The sequence below is a fragment of the Rissa tridactyla genome, chromosome 6 (assembly GCF_028500815.1).
Source record: "Rissa tridactyla isolate bRisTri1 chromosome 6, bRisTri1.patW.cur.20221130, whole genome shotgun sequence".
NCBI classification, from domain to species: domain Eukaryota; kingdom Metazoa; phylum Chordata; class Aves; order Charadriiformes; family Laridae; genus Rissa; species Rissa tridactyla.
Window position 1 is genome coordinate 65,517,906 of NC_071471.1, and position 24,911 is coordinate 65,542,816.

The 24,911-nt window shown below is 41.8% G+C and overlaps 1 protein-coding gene across 3 annotated transcripts in view; it reads right to left on the reverse strand.

Annotated features, from left to right (window-relative positions):
- The window catches only part of SHTN1 (shootin 1), a 68,168-nt gene that overhangs the window by 3,266 nt on the left and 39,991 nt on the right, over positions 1–24,911 (reverse strand). For 2 of the 3 annotated variants that reach the window (XM_054206755.1, XM_054206757.1), the window contains exons 9-16: positions 21,222–21,368; positions 20,005–20,158; positions 17,870–17,975; positions 16,034–16,116; positions 12,717–12,826; positions 12,010–12,063; positions 9,006–9,126; positions 7,928–8,111 (exon numbers count right to left, since the gene is read on the reverse strand). In XM_054206755.1, the coding sequence (XP_054062730.1) occupies positions 7,928–8,111; positions 9,006–9,126; positions 12,010–12,063; positions 12,717–12,826; positions 16,034–16,116; positions 17,870–17,975; positions 20,005–20,158; positions 21,222–21,368 (959 nt within the window). The remainder of the gene's footprint in view (positions 1–7,927; positions 8,112–9,005; positions 9,127–12,009; positions 12,064–12,716; positions 12,827–16,033; positions 16,117–17,869; positions 17,976–20,004; positions 20,159–21,221; positions 21,369–24,911) is intronic. The other variant, XM_054206756.1, reaches the window with a different exon arrangement.

Below are 24,911 nucleotides of genomic sequence, written 5' to 3' on the forward strand. Positions count from 1 at the left end.
CTGGCATCATGCTATAAACACTAAAAGCACTTGTCTATATTCAAAAGCTTTGTACTAGTGTTGAAAACGTGCAGGCAAATCCTTAGCTTAGCCGTAATGCACCAGCAGCCACCGAGGCAAACACTGGGAACGCAGGACCCGACCAGTCGCAGATGGGGGTACCTCCCGTGCTGCCTCAGCGCTGCTGTACGGGCAGACAGGCGGCTCCCACGCACGGACTTCGATCTCCTCCAGCGCGCTGGCCCCTGCGCCGGAGGGCGCGTGACGAGGAGGGCAGTGGCAGAGGCGTGCTGGCGCTCGGCCCACCTTCAGGCAGCGGCATGAACGCCGTACAGATGTGCACCCCACACAGCTACAACCACCAAACCGGGCAGGAAGGTCCCACGTGCACCAGTGGGAGTGTGGCCGCGCTCCCCGGCAAGCCCAACTGTAGAGCTGCCGAACGCAACTGCATTTGCTAGTCCAGAGCCTTTTTATTCGTTCTTTTTTTCTTTTTTTAATTTTAATTTTTCACGCTTACTCATAAGGAACGGTCTTCCATACTCCTAAGGTAACACCCTTGAAAGGGAAAAAGTAGAATCAACTGGAGGCCAGAGAAAGAAATTCAGCTACTGGATCCATCTGCTATGAACTGCCCTTTATTGTGACAGTCTTTGTCCTAGAGAAAATGACAAAGAAAAAAAGAGGTCACCCCACTCACCAATTAGAGCACGGGGCGGAGAATGGACTGGCTCCCACCTGACCGGGAGGGAGTAAAATGGCCAGGTTAAAAACAAATAACTCATCACAGAAACAACAGTCGCCACGCTTTCCATCTCAGAAAGAATTTACTCAGCTTGCTTCGGAAGCACTGGATATAGCGAATGAAATTCCATGTTCAAGCTTTAATTACGTGAATTGTCTCTAACGTTAGAACTTCGGTATAAGTTAATTAATGCAGAAATTGGCACTAATAGATACAGTTTCAGACTCATTTGATTATCATCAGAAGCTAGTGATTTCATACAGAAAACAATGCTTATTTTATGCAAAAGTTGCCAATCGTTCCAGAAAATACCAGGTGGGGGTATTTTGAACGTTACAGCAAATTAAACTTTTTAAAGCAGCGTAACCAGAAGACGGTTATTTTAAAAAGTGCTACCTCTGAAAAGCTGATTGCCCAACACTATGAAAATGGTCAAAGCCATAAATGCCAAGTTCATTTTTATTTCACTTTGGAGGTAACTATCTTTCAAATCCCAACAGCTGGACTATTTAATACAATCTGGTGAATCAAAGTATAATTCTTCACTGGGCTCACAGCGGGGAGTCTGCATTAGTGTATGGCAGCATTCCAACAACTGATGCACAGCCAAACGCTCTGAAGTCTGTTTCATTTATAACAAAAATGGATAAAACGGCAATCATATTTACCACCTTCAAAGGACAGAAAAATGAAAGATGTCGATATAAAGTAGTTTAATGGAGAAAACCAGTGATTAAATCAGCGTTTCAAGCATAAAAATAAGAATTACTATTCAGACTAGGTGGTACTAGCGTTCCCTTCTTCAAATCCTTTACGCTGCTGCGGCAGCAGCCTGACAGTGCTGCTGTTACAGCTGAGGTATTGTACAGAATTATTAACCCTATTGATCAGGTATTCAGAGCTCATTTGCAATAGTTTGTCAAGAGCAGAATGCAGGCGTCATAAAGTTGCAGTGCAAGAATGAACAGAATTTTGGTGCTCCCTCTCAAAAAACAGGTTTTGCTGCTACAAATAAAGCTGGGAAAAGCAATTAGTAGAGATATAGTTTGCCACAGTTTTGAACAATTACAAATTTGTCCAGCCAAGGTATTTGCATTTAGCTCTACGCAAAGCTCTTCCTTCATTAAGATTGTTAATGTCGTTATCAGTATTCTTGTTATTTGTCCAACTATATATTTCAGCCAGAAACTGAGAACCTAGTTCTATTGTGCTCGTTCATACATAACTGTTTGCAAGTCTGCATGTATTTTTATGGCTAAACACATAAAATCTGTCCTGTGAAATCCCGATTCAGATGATAAATGCATGTTAGATTAATAGTACAGGCTGTGCAAAGTCCCATGCAGTACTGAGCGCTGCTTGTGATAGAAGTGTCTCAAAAGCAATATATTCCATTTATATAGTTACAGAAGCTACCGAAGGTGTAAAAATAAAGCACTATGGCTGATGGGCCATCTGTGAACTCGTACTGCCGTGCCTGTTGTAAATAATTTACAGTAGGAGTACAAAAGGACAAACTAAGGATCAGATCGTCAACTCAGACTTGGATTTTCTTTGTTTCCTCCGGTTAATATTATAACCTTGGTATTATTTAACCTTGCTCAGTGCTCATATTGTAATATGTTTCCATTAGAAACCAGGACTTTACGGAAATATCATGGAAAATTTTACTGGATGAATTCCCCTCCAATTTCCTAACAATATGTATAAAGCAGAGATGAAAGGAAACCATTCAAGGAAAACACAGTAGGAAAATCCATGGTTTTTACAGCATATTTAGAAAATGGTGGCAAAAAATCTATCCCAACAGAGACTGATTTTGGAAGAACACGGTATAAGCATGGGGGACTCCATGTGCGTACGCTGCCTGGAATCTGAACTGGTATGAATGGAATAATTTCTGCTACAAGATCCGACACTAACATGGCATCAAATCACTATCCTTTGTCTTTCAGCGAGCTCCCTAATCTAGGATGCCGAAATAGCTGTCATCTCTCTTCAAAGCAAAATTGCTCTCAAAACCAAAATAAGACTCAACCGGTGCTATTCCTTACTCCCCAAAAGATGAGACTTGAAGCATTAAACTAATTTGACAGTTGCTCACCACCAGTTGCTTCTTTATAACGCTTAAAACCCATGCCTGCACGCCACTTCTCGCTTGCTATTTGCCTAACTACCGCCCACCCGGACCCCAGCATTCCCTGTTCCCTACAAATAACCGAGGACAAACCTCACTCCTACAACAGAGCTCGTACTCCAATCACTGCATCCTCTCCCAGCTGCCGTGCTAGGAGGGTTTGCCAAAGAACATCAGCTTTAACCTCGGTCAAAAACTTCTACTGAGAATAAAAGCCAGAGATGTGATTATTAATTACTTCAGAATCTTCAACAAGGCAGGGGAACATAACACACAGGACCAAAGGCTAGTACTGAACAATAGTAAAAACTTCCAAGTTTTGAAAGCCTTCAATGAACAAAAAATTCCATCGCACTATAGCATTTGTCGAAAGGAAATTACAGGGAATACAAACTAGTGAATTAGCCTCTTGGTTCCCTCCTCTGACAGGACCAGCACTATCCTTAACAGCAGACATCTGTGAAGAAAGCGCAAGAAACCTGCTCCATTTCAGGAATGCCTCCGCTAAATCTAGCTGAGTAGAAAGGTGGTCAACACGGCAGCGAGCAGAACGGAACTGCGGACTATCCTTAGTATGGAAATTGTTGTCGTTTTTAGGTGCTTCTGTGAAAATGCTCAAAAAGATTGGCAAATCCATTTGAATGTGGAATCTCGGAGAGCTTCTACCTGCGCTGAGAGAGCGCATAGAGAGTACAGTCTAAGAAAAATGTGTAACAGTAGCTTTTAAAACAGTTAAAATTGAGGACCTCAAGCTTCCAGAACATCCCATTGTTTTCTTCATTCATTGTCCCAACTAAATCGCCCTCGTTGGAGCTGCACAGGAAAACCTTTGCCGTTGTGTCTAGCTGCGGCTGAGCTGCTTCCCGCGGGGCTGGTGGCTGATTCAGGGGTACTAAGATTACAGCCAGGGGAAGGAGGACAAATCCTTTAATTGTATAAAATCATCAGATTAAGACTAACCCTCTCTGCGGTTCACTCTGTTAGCACAGAACTCTGCTGCCCAGAAACAAAATGTTTATGAAGTGCTGGAAAAAAATCCACAAATCCCCCCAAAGCCAGGGGCAGAGCCAGACACACCTTTCCCTTCTGTGTCGTTACACGGCAGGGAGCCACGGGAACCCTCTTTGCTCCCCAGGGAACTCAATTGTCACCTATTCTCTCCTAAGCAATTGTCACAGAATTACACTCATGCTGGGCTAACCGTTTGGGAAGAGATTTGCAGAGGAAGTTACCTGAATACTGAGGTAAGGCCTCAATTTCGCTATAGGACACACATTATCCATGTCTTCCCCCTCAGCACCACCTCAGCCAAACCCCACACATTCCAAATCATCTGCTCCGTGGCTTCAGGCCCTTCCTCTTCTCCTGCACTGAAGTAACACCTCACCTAGTGGTTCGAAACCCACATTTTTCTCCTGAATTCATTTCCCTGAGCTACCGTCCCTTAGTTTGATGATGGGGAAATTTCAGAATCGCCCTGTATCTGCTGCTGTTACAGCCCTTTTCCACAATCCCTCCTGTGGCATCTCACCGATGCTGCTGGAGGCCAGTGCTTTGGTAACACGTAACCACAGGAGCAACTGTATTATGGGTCCTACTTCAACCAAAGACTGAAATTCCTTACCCCGTTAATATTTAGGTTAGCTTGTCAGAGACTTGGAGGCGGGGAGGATCCAGGGTTTTCCTCAATGAGCTGACTTCTGTCAACGTATTGGTCACAGACACACTTTCAAGACTGGGTCTTTTTCAAAGGCCTGACCTTCCTTCTCCACGAGGAGGGGTGTGCTCAACTGTTCCTCTAGCTGAATAAAGAATGATGAATGGCACAGGGCTGTTCCCATTTAAACGTCTGTAAGTATTACCCCCTCCTTCAGGTTACAAGCCTTAGCAAATGGACGGTGCAGCGAAGAGAAGCATCTCACGCATCACTATTCCTAAGGCTTTCAATAGGAAGCTGTACTTTAAAATCCAGGTAAAGAAAAAAAAAAAAAAGAATAAACACCGCACTGCAAGAGACACCTGGTAATTACGAGACAGGCAATCCTCTACTGTGCTATAAACGCTTTGCTTGGCTGCTGCAAACAGCTGAGGCAGGTCACACCTTTGTCAGATTGCAAGGAATTGCAAATGCTGATGAGACAGCTGCATCCTTTTGCCTCAGGTATGAATAAGGAGAAGAGGAGCCCCAGTAAATCTTTTGTACGCCTTTGTCATTTAGAGTACCTGGCAAAGCAGCACACCGTTTGTGTAGTTAACGCGCTCGGCTTTCGGAAACAGTGCGGTGCAACAGGAGCAGATGTGCAGAGGGCAACAGCCCGTGCTTCAGACCCACGTCCTTTGAACGCGTGTTTCAGGGGGGTTATTCACTGAAGTAGCTCTCCTGTGGCCCCCTGGCCAGCCATCAAAGGCTGAATTGCGTCTTCTGGGTTAGTTTCACCCACCCCATGAATCCAGGGATCCAGTTTATGCACGAAGACCACTCCAGGATACAAATCGAAGCAGAGCAAATAGGGACAATCGGGAGATTTGCTTCAGAAGTGCTCTGCTGATCCAAACTGAACCGCTGGTACAGATGTACCCAGGGAAGCCCAGAAAAATGCCTAATTACAGAGCCAAGCTGCGAGATGTGTTAGACAAATGAACTTCCTTCTCTTGTCTGCTTCAAACGAGCCCCGTTTCAAGCCAGCCCTTACACACCCCGGAGTCTGGAGGCCGCTTCTACTAACCTTTCCTGCAAACGGCACCCAGGAGAAAACAGAAAAGTAATTGCACTTCAAGATGGTACGAAGCACGGAGGTTACTCCTGCTCCTCCCTGCCAGCCCACCGCAGAAGAGCATGAGAGCGCCAGCACCTTCTCTCTCGCTGGAGAACCATCCTCGACGACGAGCCTTTCCAACAAAGCCCGTTTACACCAGTGACTGGCTGCAAAGAAGCCCTGCAGCGCTAAGGGATCTGGCCCACCACATTTGTTTTAATGCTTTAAACAGATAAATTAAAGTGAAATGTGTCTTTTAGGATGTCACTGAATAGGCAAGCTGAGAAATAAATTGAGCTTCACATACGCTTTTATAACACATAACAACTGTGACTGTCAACACAAGATCCTTTTCTCTGTCAATTCACCACGCATTCTGCGAGACCTTGGGGCCTGCAATTATTTCATTTCCTTTCTTGTAAATGCAATTTCCACTTAGTTTGGTGGAATAAAGGTAGACAAAAGGTGGCAGGAGTTGCTGTATTTTCTGATTAAGGTTATCTGTTCAAAATTATAGAAATCCACAAACTACAAACGCAGTATTTTTCAGGAACAACCTCACCTTTCTGTCAGGGTAGCAGTTCAAGAAAATGCAATGGCATCATTCATGTCAAATTAACTGTTGAACAAATCTTCATCTTTCTCATTAAATTAAAATGAAGATCACCTTTCTTCTAAGGATACTTACATGAAATAAAAGGGGAAAATCATACGATTGGAAAAGGCATTCTGCTCTTAAAACTTGGTGTGAATTAAATAAAACTGTAGGGCACAAAAGGAAATTGGGCTCTTTATCCCTTCAAAAATGAACGATAAAAATACCTGCGGGAGAGTGAAGTAAACATCAGCTCAGAAAAATAGAAGCAAACTGAATTTCCAGCTCATTTGTCATGACTTACTCTTTTGAACCAAGCAATGGAGACTTCCTAGAATTGGCACTGGTGGTATTTTCTAACTGCTAGAGCAGGAAATCAGAGGTTTAATTAGCCATGATTACAGTATTCTGCCAATCTGATACGTCTCATCTATCTCCTTTTCTTGAAGTGACAAACAGACAAACAACCTGGTGAGGGAACTGAAGCAAGTGCACAGACTCATTTCAAAAGGAGCTTGCTTTTGTTGTAAAACAAACCAATCCTCCACAGGATCTGATGAAATAAGTATTTCTGAAGCAGGTTTAACTCTTCGATGCTTAATGGGCACCTTGGCTCTTCAATCTGTTGTGACAAAAGATTCTTCTGCCCTTCTGTGCAAATGCAGCACTAACTGTATTTTTTTTTAAGAAGAATAATCTTAATCTTGAGATTTCAAGGGAATTCTGAATTTTTAACTGTCGTGGTTTTGGCCAAATTGGCCAATGGCGGGTGACAGATGCTCTCCCCTCACCTCCCGCACATGGAGAGGAGGAGGAGAGATAAAGAGATTTATGAGTTTAGAAGGAACTAAACTACTTTAATGAAATATTAATAATAAAATTAAAAGGAAATAATGAAATAGATACAATAGAGGGACCCCTCTATGCTTTTACCTTTCCGACCCTCCAACGGGGCAAATAATGAAATTAGCTGACCTTGGGTTGTTATCGCAGTAAGTGTAAGCAAGAGCCTCTCTGTGTACCGTTCCCTGGCACTAACTGTGAACATTGGTCTTACCGCTCCGAGAACTAACAGTTTTCTGCACAAGACACTGTTAATTTCAGAGAGTTAGAAGAGGCCCAGCTAAGAAGTAAAATTACTGAACAGAAAGATGGTTCTGTTTACCTCAAACCAGGACGTTACCAAGAAACACTTAAGAGTAACAAGTCAGGACCTGTTTTGGTCCAACAGAAACTGCCCTGCACACAGACCAATATGGCTTACACAATTCAATTTCTTAAAATATTGTGCTAGCACAATCAAGAGTTAACTCTGTAACTATCATCCCTCTTCTCTTCGGGATATGGGAAAAAACCTCAACCTTGCTATTCCTTGAAAACTCTCGAGTTTTGGTTTGGTTTTGTTTTTTTTTTGTTTTTTTTTTTTTTGTTTGTTTGTTTGTTTTTTTACAGAGAAGATGAATGTTTTTCCAAAGACTGTTCACAGATTTTACAAGAAAAGAACTTTATTACAGAGAATTCAGTTTCACTTCTACCTCCATGTGAGATTGCAAATTAGTTGAGGAGTCAGTGGTAAACGGCTGCAGACTGTACATTTATCCTCTTAACAAAAATTGATATTAAATCACTTTCAAAATGCACCAGCTGAACAGATCTGGCACTAAAATATATCTAGAAATCCCTGTTCTACTTACTGTAACGTAGGCTTGGAGCCCGTGACACCCTTAAGCTGGTCACAGACAGGATCTGAGTCGGGTACTTTGGAACTGAATTCTGCCTCCAGGTCTTTCTTGTTCAGCGCTGTTTGTGCGGCACTGGCTCCCGAACCTAGCACAGGCAGAGATTTTGATTCTGATGTGGCCAAGGTTCCAGTGGGACCTAAAACCCAAAGAAAGTTTAATGCTTCTGTTATCCGGATTGACTGGTCTAGAAATGACACGTAAGCACAGCAGAATTCAAGCTAACTGCAGAAATCAAAATGGAATTTTAACTAACAGCGTCCAGCGCATTGAGAGTATCAAAATACTGTATTTGCAGCTTCTGCTCCCCCTGCCAAGATTTAACCCTTTCTTGCACTGCAAGCAGGGCTTGCCCTATGGACACAGCTGGGCTCGGAACCCCCTGGCCTTCTGGGATGGTAAGTCACACCTTGCCAGTGCTCTCCCAGCCCGAAGCACAGCTGGGCAAGTGCCGGCCCAATGACAACAATGCCTGTTCTCATACTAATGAGTAGTCAGTGAGCTGTCTGCCTACAAAGTCCAAGCTAAAACCATACAGTGACATTAAAACCAGGCATGTCTGCATCAACTCCGGCATGGATTTACACTTGCGCAGACTGCGTTTCTAACGAGGCAGAACATCAACAGTTTCTTACAGATGATGACAGTAAAGCATAATTTAAAAACTTGCTCCGCAGAAGAGGTTAATTCAAAACATTAGTCCTAAACCCTCATTTCTCTGGTTACTGTTCATTTCAAGAGTATTTTCACAGTAGGCTCAGACTATTAACTCCAATAATAATGTCTGAGCTCCAGGCAGGACAGAGGAACCTGTGTATGTACGGCTGTGCGCGCAGAAAATCCCGACAGAGGCATCTCTTGGAGAAAATGGGGATGAAAAGCGACAGGCGCGACGGGGAAGTGAGTCACTGCAGAAGTAAGCAGAGTTCTCCGTAATGGCTGAAATGGCAATGGTCTGGAAGAGAAAGTAAAGCTTCAAGAGTTACTTAATGCAGGGAGAGGAAGAGGACTATGAAGGAGTCCGGCCACTTACTGCCACCGTCCTGGTCAGTGGTGACTTTCCGGCGTCGCAGAACTCGTTCCAGCTCTGTTTCACTGCTGTCTGTTTCAAGGGACTTTAAGCTTCGGGAACTAGTGGATTTGTTCAATGTTTCCTATAGCAAGAAACAGGCATGAAAAGCTGTCCGAGGACATATTATGCCTTGCCAAACATCCCATATGCACAACGTGAGAACCTTCTAAACTGCAGAAAAGCACCTGCAGTTCTAGAACCAGCATGGGAAGCTCTCTCTTCAGTACAAGAGAGCACCTGGGGCTCGGCTCACCACCCTCCCCTCGCTTGGATTTCCCCATGTAGGGATTAATCATACTTACCCACCCCTCAGGGAGCTGATATCAGGCTTAAGAAGGATGCTCTGGATCACTAATGAACAAACTCTGATGTTTGCAGGGAACTGCCAACATCCTCCATCTTAATATTTAAAGGATCTTAAAAAACTGCTAGAGTGTTATCATGCCTATAATTAACCCCTATAGCAAAAAGCCAAAGATCCATATTTTACCGCTCCAGCATATTTTGTATTTTAGGATGGTCCAGTGTGCTGCATCCTGGTGCAGACACACACGTGCAGAAGTCAGGATGTACCAACTGCAACTGCTGCATGTTTTTATATCCTTCAGTCTAGCTGATCTGGCCTAAACCTGAGCCTACGACCACATACTTCATGGTTTCTCTCAGGCACAGGATTAGACCTCAAGTTGAAATGTATTTTTATACATACAAAATAGAAATCCATGTTATCACTGCCTCATGCCAAGGTTAGTATTTTGTAGCAGCTAAGCTGCAAATCCAGCAGCACTTTTCTTAAGGAAATAAAAAAAAAAAGGCTTTGATCAGAACCTGAAACCTCCCCAAATTGCCCACATTTTAACATGCACATAGCACATGCTCCATGCATTTCCCAAATGACAAGAGTCATTTAGTGCATCAGCACCCACTGGACTGTAAAACTTCCCCAAAATGTTTATAATGCAACTGAAAATTCAGGACCCATGTACTGTTTCTTCCTCTGGGTCTTGCCATCTTTAGGAATCCCCAGGAATCCCATTTATTCAGCCTCCCAAAATGTGTCGCGTAGCATCTATCCAGAGCATAAATAACATCTTTTGTTGACAAGCACACAACTTGTGAGCAGAGAGAAGCAAATGACAAAAAGAAATGGCATCGCAAGTTGCAAAAGCCGTACTACTTTCAGCTACTAATTCTTCACCCCCGCTCAAAAGTGAAAATATTTTCTTTGCAACTATTTGAAAGACAAGTGAGCAGGTGTATTATTAAGGAGTAGCCTGCTCCACATCTGTACAAACACACACGTACGAGAGCAACTTGCGCAACGGAGTCACTCAAACTCTGCAATTTATAGAACATAAATGTGCTTTGTTTGTAACAATTATACGGAGGGCTACATGAAATGCATAATTAGCATAGTAACAACAAATGTTTACTCCATCACATCCCACCCTCGTGTTTGTTGTCTGACTGTGCATAATGACTGGTCTCAAGAATAGGCTGGAATTGGATTTTATATGGTTTGTCTTATATCGCAAATATCCTGAAGGGCTCGAAAGCAACAAGCTAGATGCAGAAGTACAGCGACTGCAGGTTTCTTTCTGCTCCCTCTGAAGTACATAATCAAGCCTCCCCTGGTGGCAGCGACACAGTGTCAAAGAAATAAAACAGCTATTAGAAAGCGAAAGGAAAGGACCTTCGGCAGGATCGTTGAGTCCAGCCCTCGCTGGTCCAAGCAGCACACCGTTATCAAACTATTCCTGTACTTACAGAGTTCCATTTAAAACATAATCCATGTGCTGCACTTTATTCCTTTTCTATTTACCTCCACATTTAATTATGTGTCTAATTAGAGCTCAGCATTAAGGCCTGGTGGCTCGCTAGATCATTTCTTTCCTTGCTTTCATACGACTGGAGAACAGTAAGTTTAATATGCCATTGGTGCCACACTCGTGATTTTAAGTCACAGCACAGTCTATTACCATCGCAGTGGCTACACTCTTTGCTGTACTGCCTTGCATCACCCAAGACAATACTAAAGTTATTTTTATAAGGGTTGTTTAGGTGCTACCATGGGTGATTAGAAAAACAGCCTCACCTGCTGTGGAGCGGATGTGTAGCATTTTGCTTCAATATGGGCAGAATTTCACTGTATTTCACCTTACAAAGGCAAAATTTCACCTGATGCGCCAAAGTTGCGCTTCAGCTTTAAAAGCTTCAGGGTCACAGAAGTCAGGGAGCGAGAACTACAGCTCCTTCTGACTCTTTGATACAATTTCAGCGCTCGCGCAAAAGAAGGAGCCGGTTAAATAAGCAACGCAATGTATGCGTGAAGGACAGAACAGGCGCAAACGTAGCACATTGCTCTGAGCAGGACCAAATACACGCCTGATGTTTTTATTTAGTGATAAATGGGTAGACGGACAGCTATTCAGAATCAATTTTTTCTACCTATAAATGCAGACAGACTAGAGAGCTCTTCTTCTATTTAGGCTACGTCCATGCTAACACGAAATTTGGTGCCTCGGGAGAGAGCAGGAGTTCAGAGCAGCTGACGAGGAGCACCCTACATCTACTATATGTGCACTTCAGGGGCTTTGCTTCGGACTAGGTTTATTCGTCTGCCTCTCCCTCCCTAAGCAACCCCACTGCGAGTTCTTGGAAAGTTTCCAAAGGATCTAGGGCAGGTGCAAACCACAACATCCCCTCTAGTGGCAGGAACACACAAATCCGGAGCAGAGTTAACAGGCTACTTTTCTCCTAAAGAAATTCTCTTAGGAAAACCAAAACCCATCTTTCAGTCAGACCAAAGTCAAAAGCGGATTTGGGGGATTCACTCCAAAACTCCTCCACAGCTTCAAACCAAAACCCTAAAGCAGAACTTTCAGATACTTGGCTATTTTGCACAGAAGGCCCTGTCAGCTCAATGAGGAGAAAAAAATGAAATATAAACTACAAGTTTTCTTACCAGAATCCCTTTCAATTCTTTCATTGCACTTTCAGAGGGCTTCGGTGTTTCTGGCTGTAAACGAACACAACACATGCATGTTAAAAACCCCGTGAAATGGACCATGCCAGACTTTGTACTCCAAGACAGACGTCGCACAAGGGTCTGCTGCAGAAGCGTGCAGTTGTGTTCTGTTCCTCTTCTCTCTCCTCTCATGGGCACACGGCTAACATTCAATCTGTTTTCTTATCTAGATGAAGGGAAGAGTCTTAGCTCGTAACACTGTGAATCACAGCCTATACATAAAGATTACGCTTTTGTGAAGATGGTAAGCAATATTTTATAGTAGCCACATTCATATATTAGTGCTACGTGTTGCATTAAAAGGAAGAAGTGCTGCTAAACACAGTCTATTTCTTGATTGCTCCCTTTACCCAAGTCAGTTAATTCCCTCTGTGCTTTTAGTTTCTCAGAAGCTGTTTTTTTACAAGATGTTTGCTTTCAGCTCCTGTGTCAGAGAAACTGGGCTTCTATTTCCTTACCGTTGGCTTCTCTTCTTTTTCTGTGCTTCAGATAGATGCTGCTCTAATTAATTTTATTCAGAATCAAGCAAAGCAAATGAGGTGAGGCAAATGTATTCTTTTAACTGTTTTACAGAAAGCCTGATCTATTTTCAGTGTAAATTACCGTACTTAGCTAATATTATTGCTCTGTTATTCACTCCAAACCTTTGTTTTAGGTCTGCTTGACTGGTTGACTGGTCTCAGATGAACTCCCTTTTTAATTCTGTCCATCATTTCCTCAACAGCTTGTCTCTTCAGATCCGTAACTTCTTCACCTGTTCCAAAAATCAAAGAGCATATCACATTCCAGATAGGAACTACAAAGAAATAGTACAAAGAAAAAAAATACGTTGAACAGCCTCCTAAACAGCTTGTTCACAATATATAGCCAGTTACCACAATCACAAATTAGTTTTAATGATGAAACAGCATTTACGTATACAATGTATTTAGTTATACTCCCTGCAGTAGGTCTTCCTGCCTGTATCTGTGATGCATATTGCTCACGTACTATCCAAACCCACGCTTCTTCTCAGTTTTATTAAAAATGTAAATGATAAGCATGAATATATAGGCTATTGTTCTCCCCATAAGTGGTCTGTTCACAGGATCTTCTTACAGGACCACTATCTTACCCTTAATTTTCCCCACCGCAAAGAGGCACTTGACCATAAATTGCATACATCTACATGATAGCAGAAACCAACGACCTCATCTCCGGTTATCAGGAATTCTAGTTTCTGGATACAGCACTATTAGTGATCTTTGCTATCAGCTAAACTGTCACAAGCTCTTCAAGGATAAAATGCCAATCTACACACACTGAGGATCCAGCCCCGGACTTTGCAAATGCCAAACTGCAGAGCCTGCAGAAGTTTGGACAGAAGCAGGGCCCAGATCCTGAAAAACCTGAAGCTCCTATAACTGTTTAGGAATTGCAATTCCTGAGTGCTACAGGCTGAAGCACCAAGGATATGGCCCTGCTTCCACTCTCTCTCTTCACTGTGTCTCAGCAGAAATTTCCACAGCTTCATCAACACAGGACCAGTTGATAATGCCCCATGGCGCAGCCTATATGAAGCCCGTTACAGGACTAAACATGTCTCTGATTTCACATGGGTTTAAGAACCTTGCTGTAACGACATACCAACACCTCAGACCAAACTAAAACCACACATTTAAAGAAAACTGCATCAAGTTAAAGGGCAAAACTTCAATCCCATGAAAGGCAACGGTGGCTTTTTCAAGAGATTCAGTATCAGGACTGCAAAGTATTCAGATGAAACGGGAAGCTGTGTGATGAACCTAAACAATACCTGTTAACTTATCAGTGTTCTGGATAATGGAACAAAAGACACTTAACATGCCATACCAAAAAGGGGGAAAAAAAAGAGTACTTAAAGCAAATAGATGGAGAAATAAGGTCGATGCTATTCAAAGCTGCAATGTTGTACCTTATATAACAGGAATTTTAAATAGACTTTCGCTCTCTCACTTGTCAGGGTACTATTGATGATTCATAGAAATGCAGTTTCTGTATTGTAAGCTGATTTAATGTCAGGCTTTAATTTCACAAACAGGCTGTTTCAAATATAAAAGCTTAATTGGTGGTATGGGATAGAAACCACTCATTCTAAGTCCTTAGCAAGGGTCAAAACAAGCCTCAACTTGGATATAACAACTTGATCAAGAAAGAACTTTCCCCTTTTCTATTTTTAAGAACAGCTCAACTATTAAGAGAAGAAACAGTTTATATGTGATTGAAGAAAGGTCAGAACGGTTAAAGTTCGCTAATAAATAATGAAAGAATGGGGTGTAGAAAACTTACAGTGAATTTCACAGTATTTCCTGCAATCACTGTTTATAGCAGTCCAACAAAGAGGTGTAATCAAAACATCTAGGATGCTTCAAGGTAAGGAAACTTGATAAATGAAGGCAACATAATTGACCTTTTACTGAAAGATAAGATTGACTCTTCATCAGAGATCTCGGTACAAGGGGACTTCTCTAATTATTTTCCCCCAACCAACAACCTTATTCCTCTGAGACTGGTAACCAGTTCACAAAGATTCCCCCAGGTAACTGCCCAAGTCACCCCTTTCCTCAGTTCCTCACCTGAAAAATGGGAGAGGTAATACTTCCTTTCCCCCACTTTCTGCCTGTTGGTCCCACCCATCAATCCAGTCACGCTTACATACCATTACAGTCTGCTAACAGCCATTTTTTCTTTAATAGTTATACCCTAACACCTATAATTTCAGCCAGGTTCCCTTCTGCAGCCTCCTCCTTTGTTTAAGTGGCAGCAAATGAGTTAAGCAATTCATTACAAACAAACTCCTGCTGTTTCAGAAAGAAGAGAGAAACAGCGAGAAAAACCTTGGTTATTTAACTGGCAATGCTTGTCTAACTCGCCCTGACTCTTCAGGCACTCATGATCATTTGTAAATCTGTACTTAACTCCTGTTCTCAACCTACTAAGTTTCCAGCTTCCATTAGCGACAATAAAATGCAATTTCAGCTGCTACTTTGCATGCAGAGCCACCTTAGTGCAAGATTCTGTTTTGTTTTAGGTTTTCGGTATTATTAAAGGATTAGCATTACAGTCAACTCTGAGTGGTAATTTCATAAGATATGAATTGGGGGATGAAAACTGAAGCATTTAACAAACCAGCTCTGTGGAGAGGCTCTAGACACAAGAAATCACAAACAAGAAGCCATTCAGAAAGTGGAAACTTCCCTGTATTATCCTGTATATAACCTACTCTCCGCTTAATGATCGCTGGGTTTCTGCTTCTGCCTCTTCCAGATAACCCGTGGAAGAGCAAAGCCCTGGACATGGCCTAGCCGCAGGTACATGCTGCAGTGTCTCCAGTGTAGAGGCACAGGTTGGGCCTCTCAACGCTGCCATATACTGTCACGTCCTTCTGTGAGCCTGTAAGATACATGACCACCCTCTCCCCAAGGGAAGAAAAAAGAAAGATAAATTTTTCTGCCACATCAGTGAATGAAATCAGCTCAGTGACACATCTGATGAGCACGAGAGCCAGAAGTAGGAAGATAAGAACTTTTTTCCAGTTACAGCAAGTGCTTGGTCTTCCCTTAAGGGTTTTGATCTGCAGCCTCAAAAATTGTTCATACTAAAATCCATTTGGAAAAAAATAAATTGGATGCTGATCACCAGCTCAGATGTGAGGGCATAGATGGCTACAAGGGCTATGCAAATTTGCTTGGGATCTCGAGGAAGATTGCAGCACCGAAGCTAAAACCCCAAAGATGCCACGTCCTATCTCAGAGCACAACTGAGCTGCAATCGCTTTTCTGGACTGCAAGGTAGGTGAATGTGCTGGGACATGAAGAGCAGTTGTTAATGTTGACTATTATAAGCATTTACATCATTATCTGTACACACAGTTCATTTTCACTAGCTTCATCTGCAGTACCTAGTGAATAATCCGCATGACTTGAGAAAGGATGAGCCATACCTGACTCCTGCTGAGGGGGTTTCTCCTTCTTGCTCACGTTGGTGTTGGCGTGAGATCTCTTGCGAATCATAGACATGAGAGACCTTTGGGGAAAATGAAACTGCAGATTGTCATTCTGTCCTGTATTACACACCGTTAGAATGAACTTGAACACGACACACAAACAGCTTGCTTATACCTGATTATACAGCTACTTACAAAAGATTCATTTAACAGTTCCTGAATGCAGATGTGTGTACTGAATTACCCCCCAACTAATACCTCCCATCAAAATGCACCACAGAAATTTATTTCTTTTTAACAGACATTAGGCACAAATCAAAACACTCCAAGACTTGAATATTAAAAGACAGTGTCTCATTGTGACACATGACAAATTGAAGCTGCTCCGGCATAATAAAAGGAAGGAAGAGCTATGGATATTGAAGTGAAGTACTGTTCTCCAGAGGACACTTAAATATGGTGATCAGTATCTCCTCACCAACTCCAAGTTTGTAATTTTCTTACAGTGTCAAATAATTATCCCTTCAATACAGTCAAAACGTAAAAGTCCAGGCAAGGAAATAAGTCATCTTAAAGCCCAAGTATAAGCTCCTACAGGCACTTGATGTGTCCGTGGAGCCTGTCACTCCCTAATGAATATTGCTCCTTACGGAGTGGAGTCACCTCCCTGATATAAAGGGTCAAAACTCTGTCACAGAAAAAAGCAGCATCCAGTGCCGAGGCTCTGAAACCACCCCTACGCACGTAAACTTCACAGCGCCTGAAGGAAATATTCTGATTTAGCTACTACAGGCCTTAAAATGAATACTGTTATCTATTCCAAATAATAAAGGGCAGGGCACAAACTTAAACAAACCCCCCCACAACACCCTCACACGTTTAATTCATGCTACACGCCAGTGAGAAAGAAGCAAGCCAGCCAGATGAGTTTAAGAGACATAAAAGGAGCAAAAGACCAAACACAATTGTTCAGAACATTTTAAGTTTAGGTTTCCAAAAAGAAAGCAAGATGCATAAAGGGATGAATTCTCCCCACTAATCATCTCTATTCATATATTTAACACAGCAGTTAACAACACTCCTGTATGGAATTTTTATTACAGAAGGTTAGAAAGTGTCATGAAAGTCCATTTATTTTTAAAACCAAGCAGTCAACATGATGATTAGCTGAGTTCCTAAAATTAACTAAGCACACTTTAGGCCTTAGATAATTACTTTGGGTCTAACGCCTGATACATCATATATTGTTCAGCGTCTTTTACAGTCCTTTGCAAAAATCATGCATAATTTTGATAATTTTGCCCGAGACTGCTTGATGATGGGGTGGTGATTTTTTTGTTGTTTTTTTTTTTTATTATTATTTTTTCTTTTTAAGTTATGAAATCAGTTGTGGGAACTCAACAGAGTCTGCATTTTCATCACCAGTATCCGACAGGAAGGGACACACAGTAATCCAACACATCCTTTGGTTCAAAGGGGTTTTCTTGGCAGTAGATTCTGACAAGCACTTCACAAGCCTATAATTATAGCTATCAGGTGAATAGAAAAAAAATAGTCTCCCAAATTTAGAGGAGACAGGTATCCCTCCTCTTCCAAAGTCACAGTCCGGACAATTTGTCAGGCTTGGCAAGGCAGCCACTCTTCAAAATTGGTCAGGGTGTTAGTCTGCTGGCAGGTGGGGCACAGAGCATGTCCTGCTCGTAAAGAGTCCAAGACAGATGGAGAAAGTCTTTTTTTCCTTTAAAGACATTCTTCCTGCCTGGATGCAAGCTCATGTAACATCTTCTGCTTCAGCAAAGCATTAATGCTGTGACCCTCGATTTAAGCACTTACCGTATAGGGTTAGGAGGAGGGGGAGGAGGAAGAGGAGGAGGGGGCGGCGGTGGAGGAGGTGGTGCAGGATTTTCAGACTGCTGTATTCGTTTTTGAAGTTCATCAACTGCGCAAGAGCAATAAAACAAATTAGAGAGAGATTTTGGTTCCTCATGTCTACCCTAAAATCCAACTCTCATGGTTTAAGCAAAAAAGCTACTAATTAACTAAAAACCAAACAAGACTAAATGACACAACTGCTAGGAAGTCCTATTTTTGGCAACGTTTTCTAGCAAGAACAATGACCTAGATGCACAGGATTCTCATTAAACCAGCTACCTCCAACCTGAGTTACTTTTGAAATGAAAATGACACTTTCCCTCACGCAGGATTCTTCATAGAAGATGACAGAGCAGGGAAAAGTTGATCATATTCCTGCAAAGTCTATTTTAGAATGAACTAACATGAGATGAAAGAAATGAACATTTTCAGCTTCCAGACTTAATCTCTGTTTTGCTGATAGTCTGGGTTTTCCCCATAAAAATGGTCAAAAATGGGCAGTGGGCAGAATGAATTCTTCCTCTCCTGTTTTCGTGTCAGATCTAAAATGTGGAAATTACTTTCCTGCACTTGAAATGTTGTCAAATGCAATTAACTGGGGAAGGGCAGAAACAGAATAAAAAAAAGTCTTAAATGTCTAAATTACAAAAATTCTTAGCAATTGTTCTGAATACAGTAAGAATTATGGCAGAAGTACAGAATACGATTTCCAAAGTGGATATGCTTCTTTGTTCTCGTAATGATGGATTCAAATTAAAATTACAATCTTTAACGTTTACTTTTTAAATTTAAAAAGGAAAAAAAAAAATCAACTGAGTGACTTTAAATTACAGGTACAATCTTTACACGGACAAATTCCTTCTGAAGCACGTATTCAGGTTATGTTTTGGAAAGGCGTGGCTATACGTGGAGTCTTAAGTAAGGATGGGGCCTTTGGTGTCCTCTGATGGGGGCTCAAATGCTTCCCTGACCATACTTAGAACTAGCACCTGCTTAGGCCAAGAGCTGAACAAGCACTGGAAGCAAAGGCACATGCAAATACTTCACCAGCAACAGCCCCACATTCCCTATAGCGAGGCCACGCACGCCAGGGGCCCTTTTTAAAAGCAATTTTAAATCAAGAGCATTAGGTCAGAAATTTCCTCATTCAACAGATGGGGTGATGCAGACAAGCCAGGCACCATCCTGAGAGCAACAGTTGCTCCCTCCGAAATATTCTGTGAATCTTTCCTGTCTGTATTCTTCAGGTGTTTGTTAGTTTAAATCTTAAGAGAAAGACACACACTAGCTAGCAAGACTGTTTCCTTCCTCTCAGTCACTTGATGTGAAACAAAATATTTGACTGAAGTACGGAGATTTAGACGCAAAATTCTCATGGATATGAGTCACAAAAGCCCACTGGATTTGTTTGGCTAACTCCCTTCGTAGGGCTCTGAAGGCAGGACTTACCTTTTTAGTATCCGTTTAATAAAAACAAACAAAAAACCAAACAACCCACACATCCTCTCACATCAGCAGAAACTGTCTTCTCACATGTCAACATGAAGGGCTAAATCATGTCTCTATTTTCACTGGTGTCTCCTACTGCAAGACTATTAAAGGGTTGGGTAGCTGGATAATTATGGGATGTTTTTGTACAATTCGTACAATGCAGACTCCACAGTCTGATAAATCACTGTCCACCTTCGCAAAACAACACAAAAACAAACAAAAGAGAGCCGAGTTATCCCATTTTATTTATTTCTAAAACTAGGTAAGAAGACACCTTTTGACTGAATACGAAGGATCGTGTCTTTCACTCAGAAACCCACTCACGTGTATATATCTATCTGTAAGACTCAGGGCAATTTAACAACAGCATTTTTATACCTTACAGAAGTTTTACAAGGTTATTCTTTCACACACATTCTGGACATGACTGTTCTGTGGTTGAAGGCAGTTGCTGTCCTTTGTCTTGTGAAGCACAGGTCTGGATCTTGGCTACACAAAAACTGTTGCTTTTGAGGTCTCCAACGTAACACATATAATTCTATTAGACGTGCACCGCTCACCCCCCACACTGTACCTCTAAAATGAAAATTATTACGTTATTTTACCTGAATGCTTTAGGTCTCTTGCTTTTTCTTCTGCGTTCTGACACTTAAGCTCTAGTTCCTTTTTATCTTCTTCCAAAAGTTCTAGTTGCTGTTTAAGGCGACTAATCTCCTTATGCAGCGCCTGATTCTCTAGCTGCTCTTCCAATTCTTTGATCTGCAGTTGGAAAACAATAATATTCGTTACAATAAAAGCTATTTTCCGTCCTTCCTTTTGACAAATAACGCATTAGGGACAGTTATTCCTGAAAACTTGATGTTATAGTATGGCAGTGAAGTACAAGTCCCAGAAAGAGGACATTTTTGAATGACAGCTGGACAGATTTTTCTGAGATATGTCAGAATTTTCTGTTATGATCCTCATTTGTTTTATCTCTTCTTCAGAATGCGTCTTCAGCTCCAAAGTACTTAAGCTAGACAATGTTCCCTTTTTCTTTTTACAGAGTTTTTTAATTAGAACTTAATTTCAGAACATTTCTTCATTTGAAGCACGAGAACATTGACGTTTTAGTTCTCTTCCTGACTGCTTCCACTGGCAGGTTGGTTATTTAAACTCCCTTGTCTCAACTCATGCAGATGCCAGTGGGTAAATTACGGTATATCAGGTGTAGAGGCAGCCTTCAGGTGCAAAGTAGCAATCGCTTCCCAACTCCCTAAATATATACATTTGGCTCTAGACTTCAAGGAGCCAAAGCTGTAGAGGTTTTCTATGAACTGGAAATTATTCTTCCAAAATACTCATTCAGAAGCATGTGAGATTACACAGAGTCTTAGTGTTGCTTAGCACAGGAACTGCCTACCTATTCCTAGCATTACTCTACTACCAGAGTTCTAAGAACAGGCCTCGCAGCTAACAGAAAATTTCCCCCCCCCCCAGATACCCTTTTTATTACTCAACGTCCAAAATATTCTCCTGTCATCTCTTCTTCACTTCATGGAACTTGACTTAATGCTTGTAATTGCACTTTACGGCATCCAGAATAAAATATGTAACTAAACCAGAGCCTTCAGAGTGAAAAACCTTCAGGTTTTGTACTTCTGTCTTACAGTGACCCAGAATAAGGGAATCACAATCTTCTCTGAAGTACAGTTTCTGGATTGTGAACTCTTACGGGGGACAAGATCTCAAATACTTCTGAACATAACAAATACATGAGCCTCCTTAAATTCAGGAGGCTTTCAAATACTTCTGCATGAGATGAAAAGTAATCCTGTTTTACCTTTTGTTGGTGTTGAAGCCTCTCTTCTTCTAATGTATGGGTTAGCTTAGCGTTGTCATCCAAAGCCTTTAAAAGCTGTTGATCAGGAGCAGAATTTTGCAGAAGCAACTGACTTTGCCTTTTCATCTTGTTTTGTTCAATAAACATCTGCCAAAACAAAACACCCCCCCAGCAAAAACAATAGTTAAGCACAGTCTAATGCTATCCTGGGAAATACGGCAATTGGAAAGAAAACAAAAAACCTGACATTGTGTTAATCTGGTAGATGTAGAGAGAAAGAGGGCGACAAGGAAGGGGAAAGGAAGTTCAAGAGCAAAATTGCAAGAGCTGAGCTCACACTGAAAGGAACCAGGTGTTTGCTGAGAGAACCTCCCACTGCTACACCTCAATGACCCACACATTGGCAGTGTTCAGAATTTAAATGCATCTCTGAATTTTGTTTCCTGGAAATAGGAACAAATGTGATCCCTATTCTCAGAGCTCTGGAGAGATTAAAAGAACTCTGGGTGGAGGAAAAAACATCTATGAATTCACAAGCTATCTCCTCAAAGGCATCTGCAAGCCTTGGCAAAAAGCCCACTTATTTGAGGGTTACCTGGATATGCAAATGTGGAGTGTCTTTGGGAAATGAATTTCAGTCCGTGTTTGTATAATCGGTGTATGCATTTGCCCCAGGAAAAGTCATTTCAGGGCGATTTCAGCCTTTTACTTCTGATGGTTGCATTTTTTCCTCTTCCCCAGTTTTATTTTTGATACACCGGTGGGGGTGCAGTGGGGAATCAAACGGTCTAGAGACATGACATTGATAAAAACATCACACGTTTCTCTTGGCTGCACCTCAGAGATGCAGAGGCTGCCAGCACACGCAGTTTCCACAAGAGAGATCTGCTCCTTTCAAACTGTTTAAGAACTTGGGGAGGAAAAAAAAAAAAAGCTTGCTTCCTGCCAAAAAAATTCCTAGTGAATTTGTTCTGCATCTTGCCATCTCTTTCAGGTAGAAGGTTGTCCCCCCAGGCAACAAGGGTTTCCACTCTTGACACATTCAGCTGTGCCTACTCTTACAGCAGAAATAGGGATCGGGTCAGGCTGAGCTTCCAGGTGAGTGTGCGCGGGTCAGCAGAGCGTGCCACTTGTGGTGTGGCAGGAGAACAGAGAACAGCCTGAGAACGCAGACACTCCCTCAGAGTGTAAAACACTGTTGTACAGCTCAGCAAAAGCAAGAAGATATTTTAAGAATAAAGTATTAGAAATACAAAAGTTCCAGGAGATCTTTTCAGGTTCCTATACTATTTATTCACAAACCAAAATTAAAGATACAACATACGGCTTCATACCATCCAGTGCTACTGCAATGCTCCATGATTATTATTTTATTTTTTTTAAATATGATTGAATTTTAAAGAACCAGCAGCTGATGCAGATTTGTGGCAAGCATTCCATCCCACTTCAGCTGAGTCTTCTTAGCAAGTGACTCTCTCTCTGCTGTACATCGAGACGGAGAAGCCTAATGACCGCGCTGACCTTTTCACTCACCACGCAGCCTGCTTGACCCTGCGTGCCAAGAAGAGTCAAGTGACGCGGCCTTAATACTAATAAAACCTACAATGAACACTTCATTGGGCAAGGCTGTGCCATGGGGGTAGGCAATAAAGGACTGGAAGTATTCGATGAAGAGGAAACAATGAATACAGGCTCTAGGACTATACTTAGTTATAAAAAAAAAGGAAAACAAGTTCACGGCAATACACAGGGTACTGTGGCATGGCGCAAATGTGCACTGGACATCAGCTCCCTGTCCCACAATTCTGGTAGTCAAGCCAATTATGCCTGCATTATCTTACACTAGTAGGGCTGTGGCAAAAACAATTCAAAGGCCAGAGAAGTTCAGAATCAAAGCTCCCCACCCGTAAAGGTTTGCCTTTATATCACAACTCATCTACTTGACTAACATTTTGTCTTCTTAAAAGAAACAGCATCTTTGAAACATTATACTTTAGAAAGGCCTCTAAATCGCTGCTAAAGAACTCAATGCTGTCTCAAAAGCCTCCTGCTTTCCCGTTAAGTCAGTCGGAAGTTATTTAACCCTGACAGAAAACATCTCTCCAGAAGACACCTTTAGCAAACATCGCAGTTTACCTACTGTGTACTTTCAAAGCAAAGTGAAAACTTGGGTTTCGTTTTTTTGGAATTTGAAAAGTATTTTGAGGTGATAATTCCAGGGTTTTGTTTGCTGAGTTTCTGCCACTAAAACCAACAGAACAGAGTTGTTCCAGCTTGAGGGAGCAGAAAGCTTGAGCAGATACTTCACCAAATGTAGAAAATTCATATTCACTTTGTTTCATGCTCCTCTGCAACAAAATGAAAAAAAAAATCCTCTTGAAGAATTGTGTGAAAACCTTTTCATTCAGAAGCTTTCACATGAAGTCCTGCATTTTCAATTAGTTTTATAAATTCATTTCATGACATTGCAAATATGTTCCTGCTTACAATAGATGCAAAATGTATTTCTCCACCACAAAAAAAAATAAATTGTTGCTTATAACTTAATACTGCAACCAGATACAGGGGAATCAATTTCTCACGGGGAGTCCCATCCGTTTCAGAAGTTACTTACACACATGTCCTTGAAGTATCAGCATATTCTAAACGGGGGGAACAAAACTAGACAAGATGGTCATAACAGATAAAGCAGGAAGAGAGCTGGTGATGAAGTGATTGCAAGTCTTTAAGAGGTTGCTCCGTGTTTTTGACACGGGACAAAAAAAGACCGTTAGAAATTAATTCTAATTTAAAACAATCAAGTCCTGCTGCAGCAGGGCAGAAATCTGACTGCCTGCACAAGCCTGAATATTAATTAAAGTGACTGCTGAAAGGACAAAACAGCTACTAACAGGATTATTTAGACTAGGTGGAATTTAACCAATTGATGGATTAGTTCCGACTTTGCCACCTGCTAGACAATTATCTGCAGAGTATCCCAATCAATGCTAGAAACTTAAGTCGACACTGGAAGAATCTACTGAAACCGCGACTGCAACTAAAGGCAGATGACAAAGGACCACAGTTTGCTTACATTTACCATTTTCATTTACAAAATCTCCAAGTGTTGTGCAAACCAGCTACCTCTATTTCCCTCGTGAATTTACAAACAGAAGCTCTGAAGTGCAGGAAATATGGGATTTAGCCACTTTCCACTGCCCAAGAATTGGGGAGGGGGAAAGAGTAGGGAGTGAAATCCTGAAAATAACAGAAGTTTTTTTCCTTGACCCTAATGGGGCCACACCTCATTCTCAGACTGCTGCTCTAACCATTACCCTACAGAGCGTTCGCTGCAGCTGTTTTCTGTTTACACCAGAGCTGAAAAAGGAATTCTTCCTCATTAAAAAAGTTAGAAAGCAACTCTGTTAGTGTCAAGTCCCTGGGAACTTCGATACTCGTTCAAGTAGCATTCGGGGTCTAACTGGATGCTTTCCAACTAACTCCTCGCCCAGGGGCAAAATGAGGCCAAAGGAAATGCTTTAATATCCGTATGTTGCTACATTTCCGTCTACACATCATTTGGGTACTCACTACGTGGAATAACTTTTTTGTCTTGGCTACAGTTTGAAGGGAGAAGAATGTCTCAATACGGCAGCACTCCTATAATAAGTTAATCATTGATTGCATAAAGTAAAATAAAAATCAGTGGCA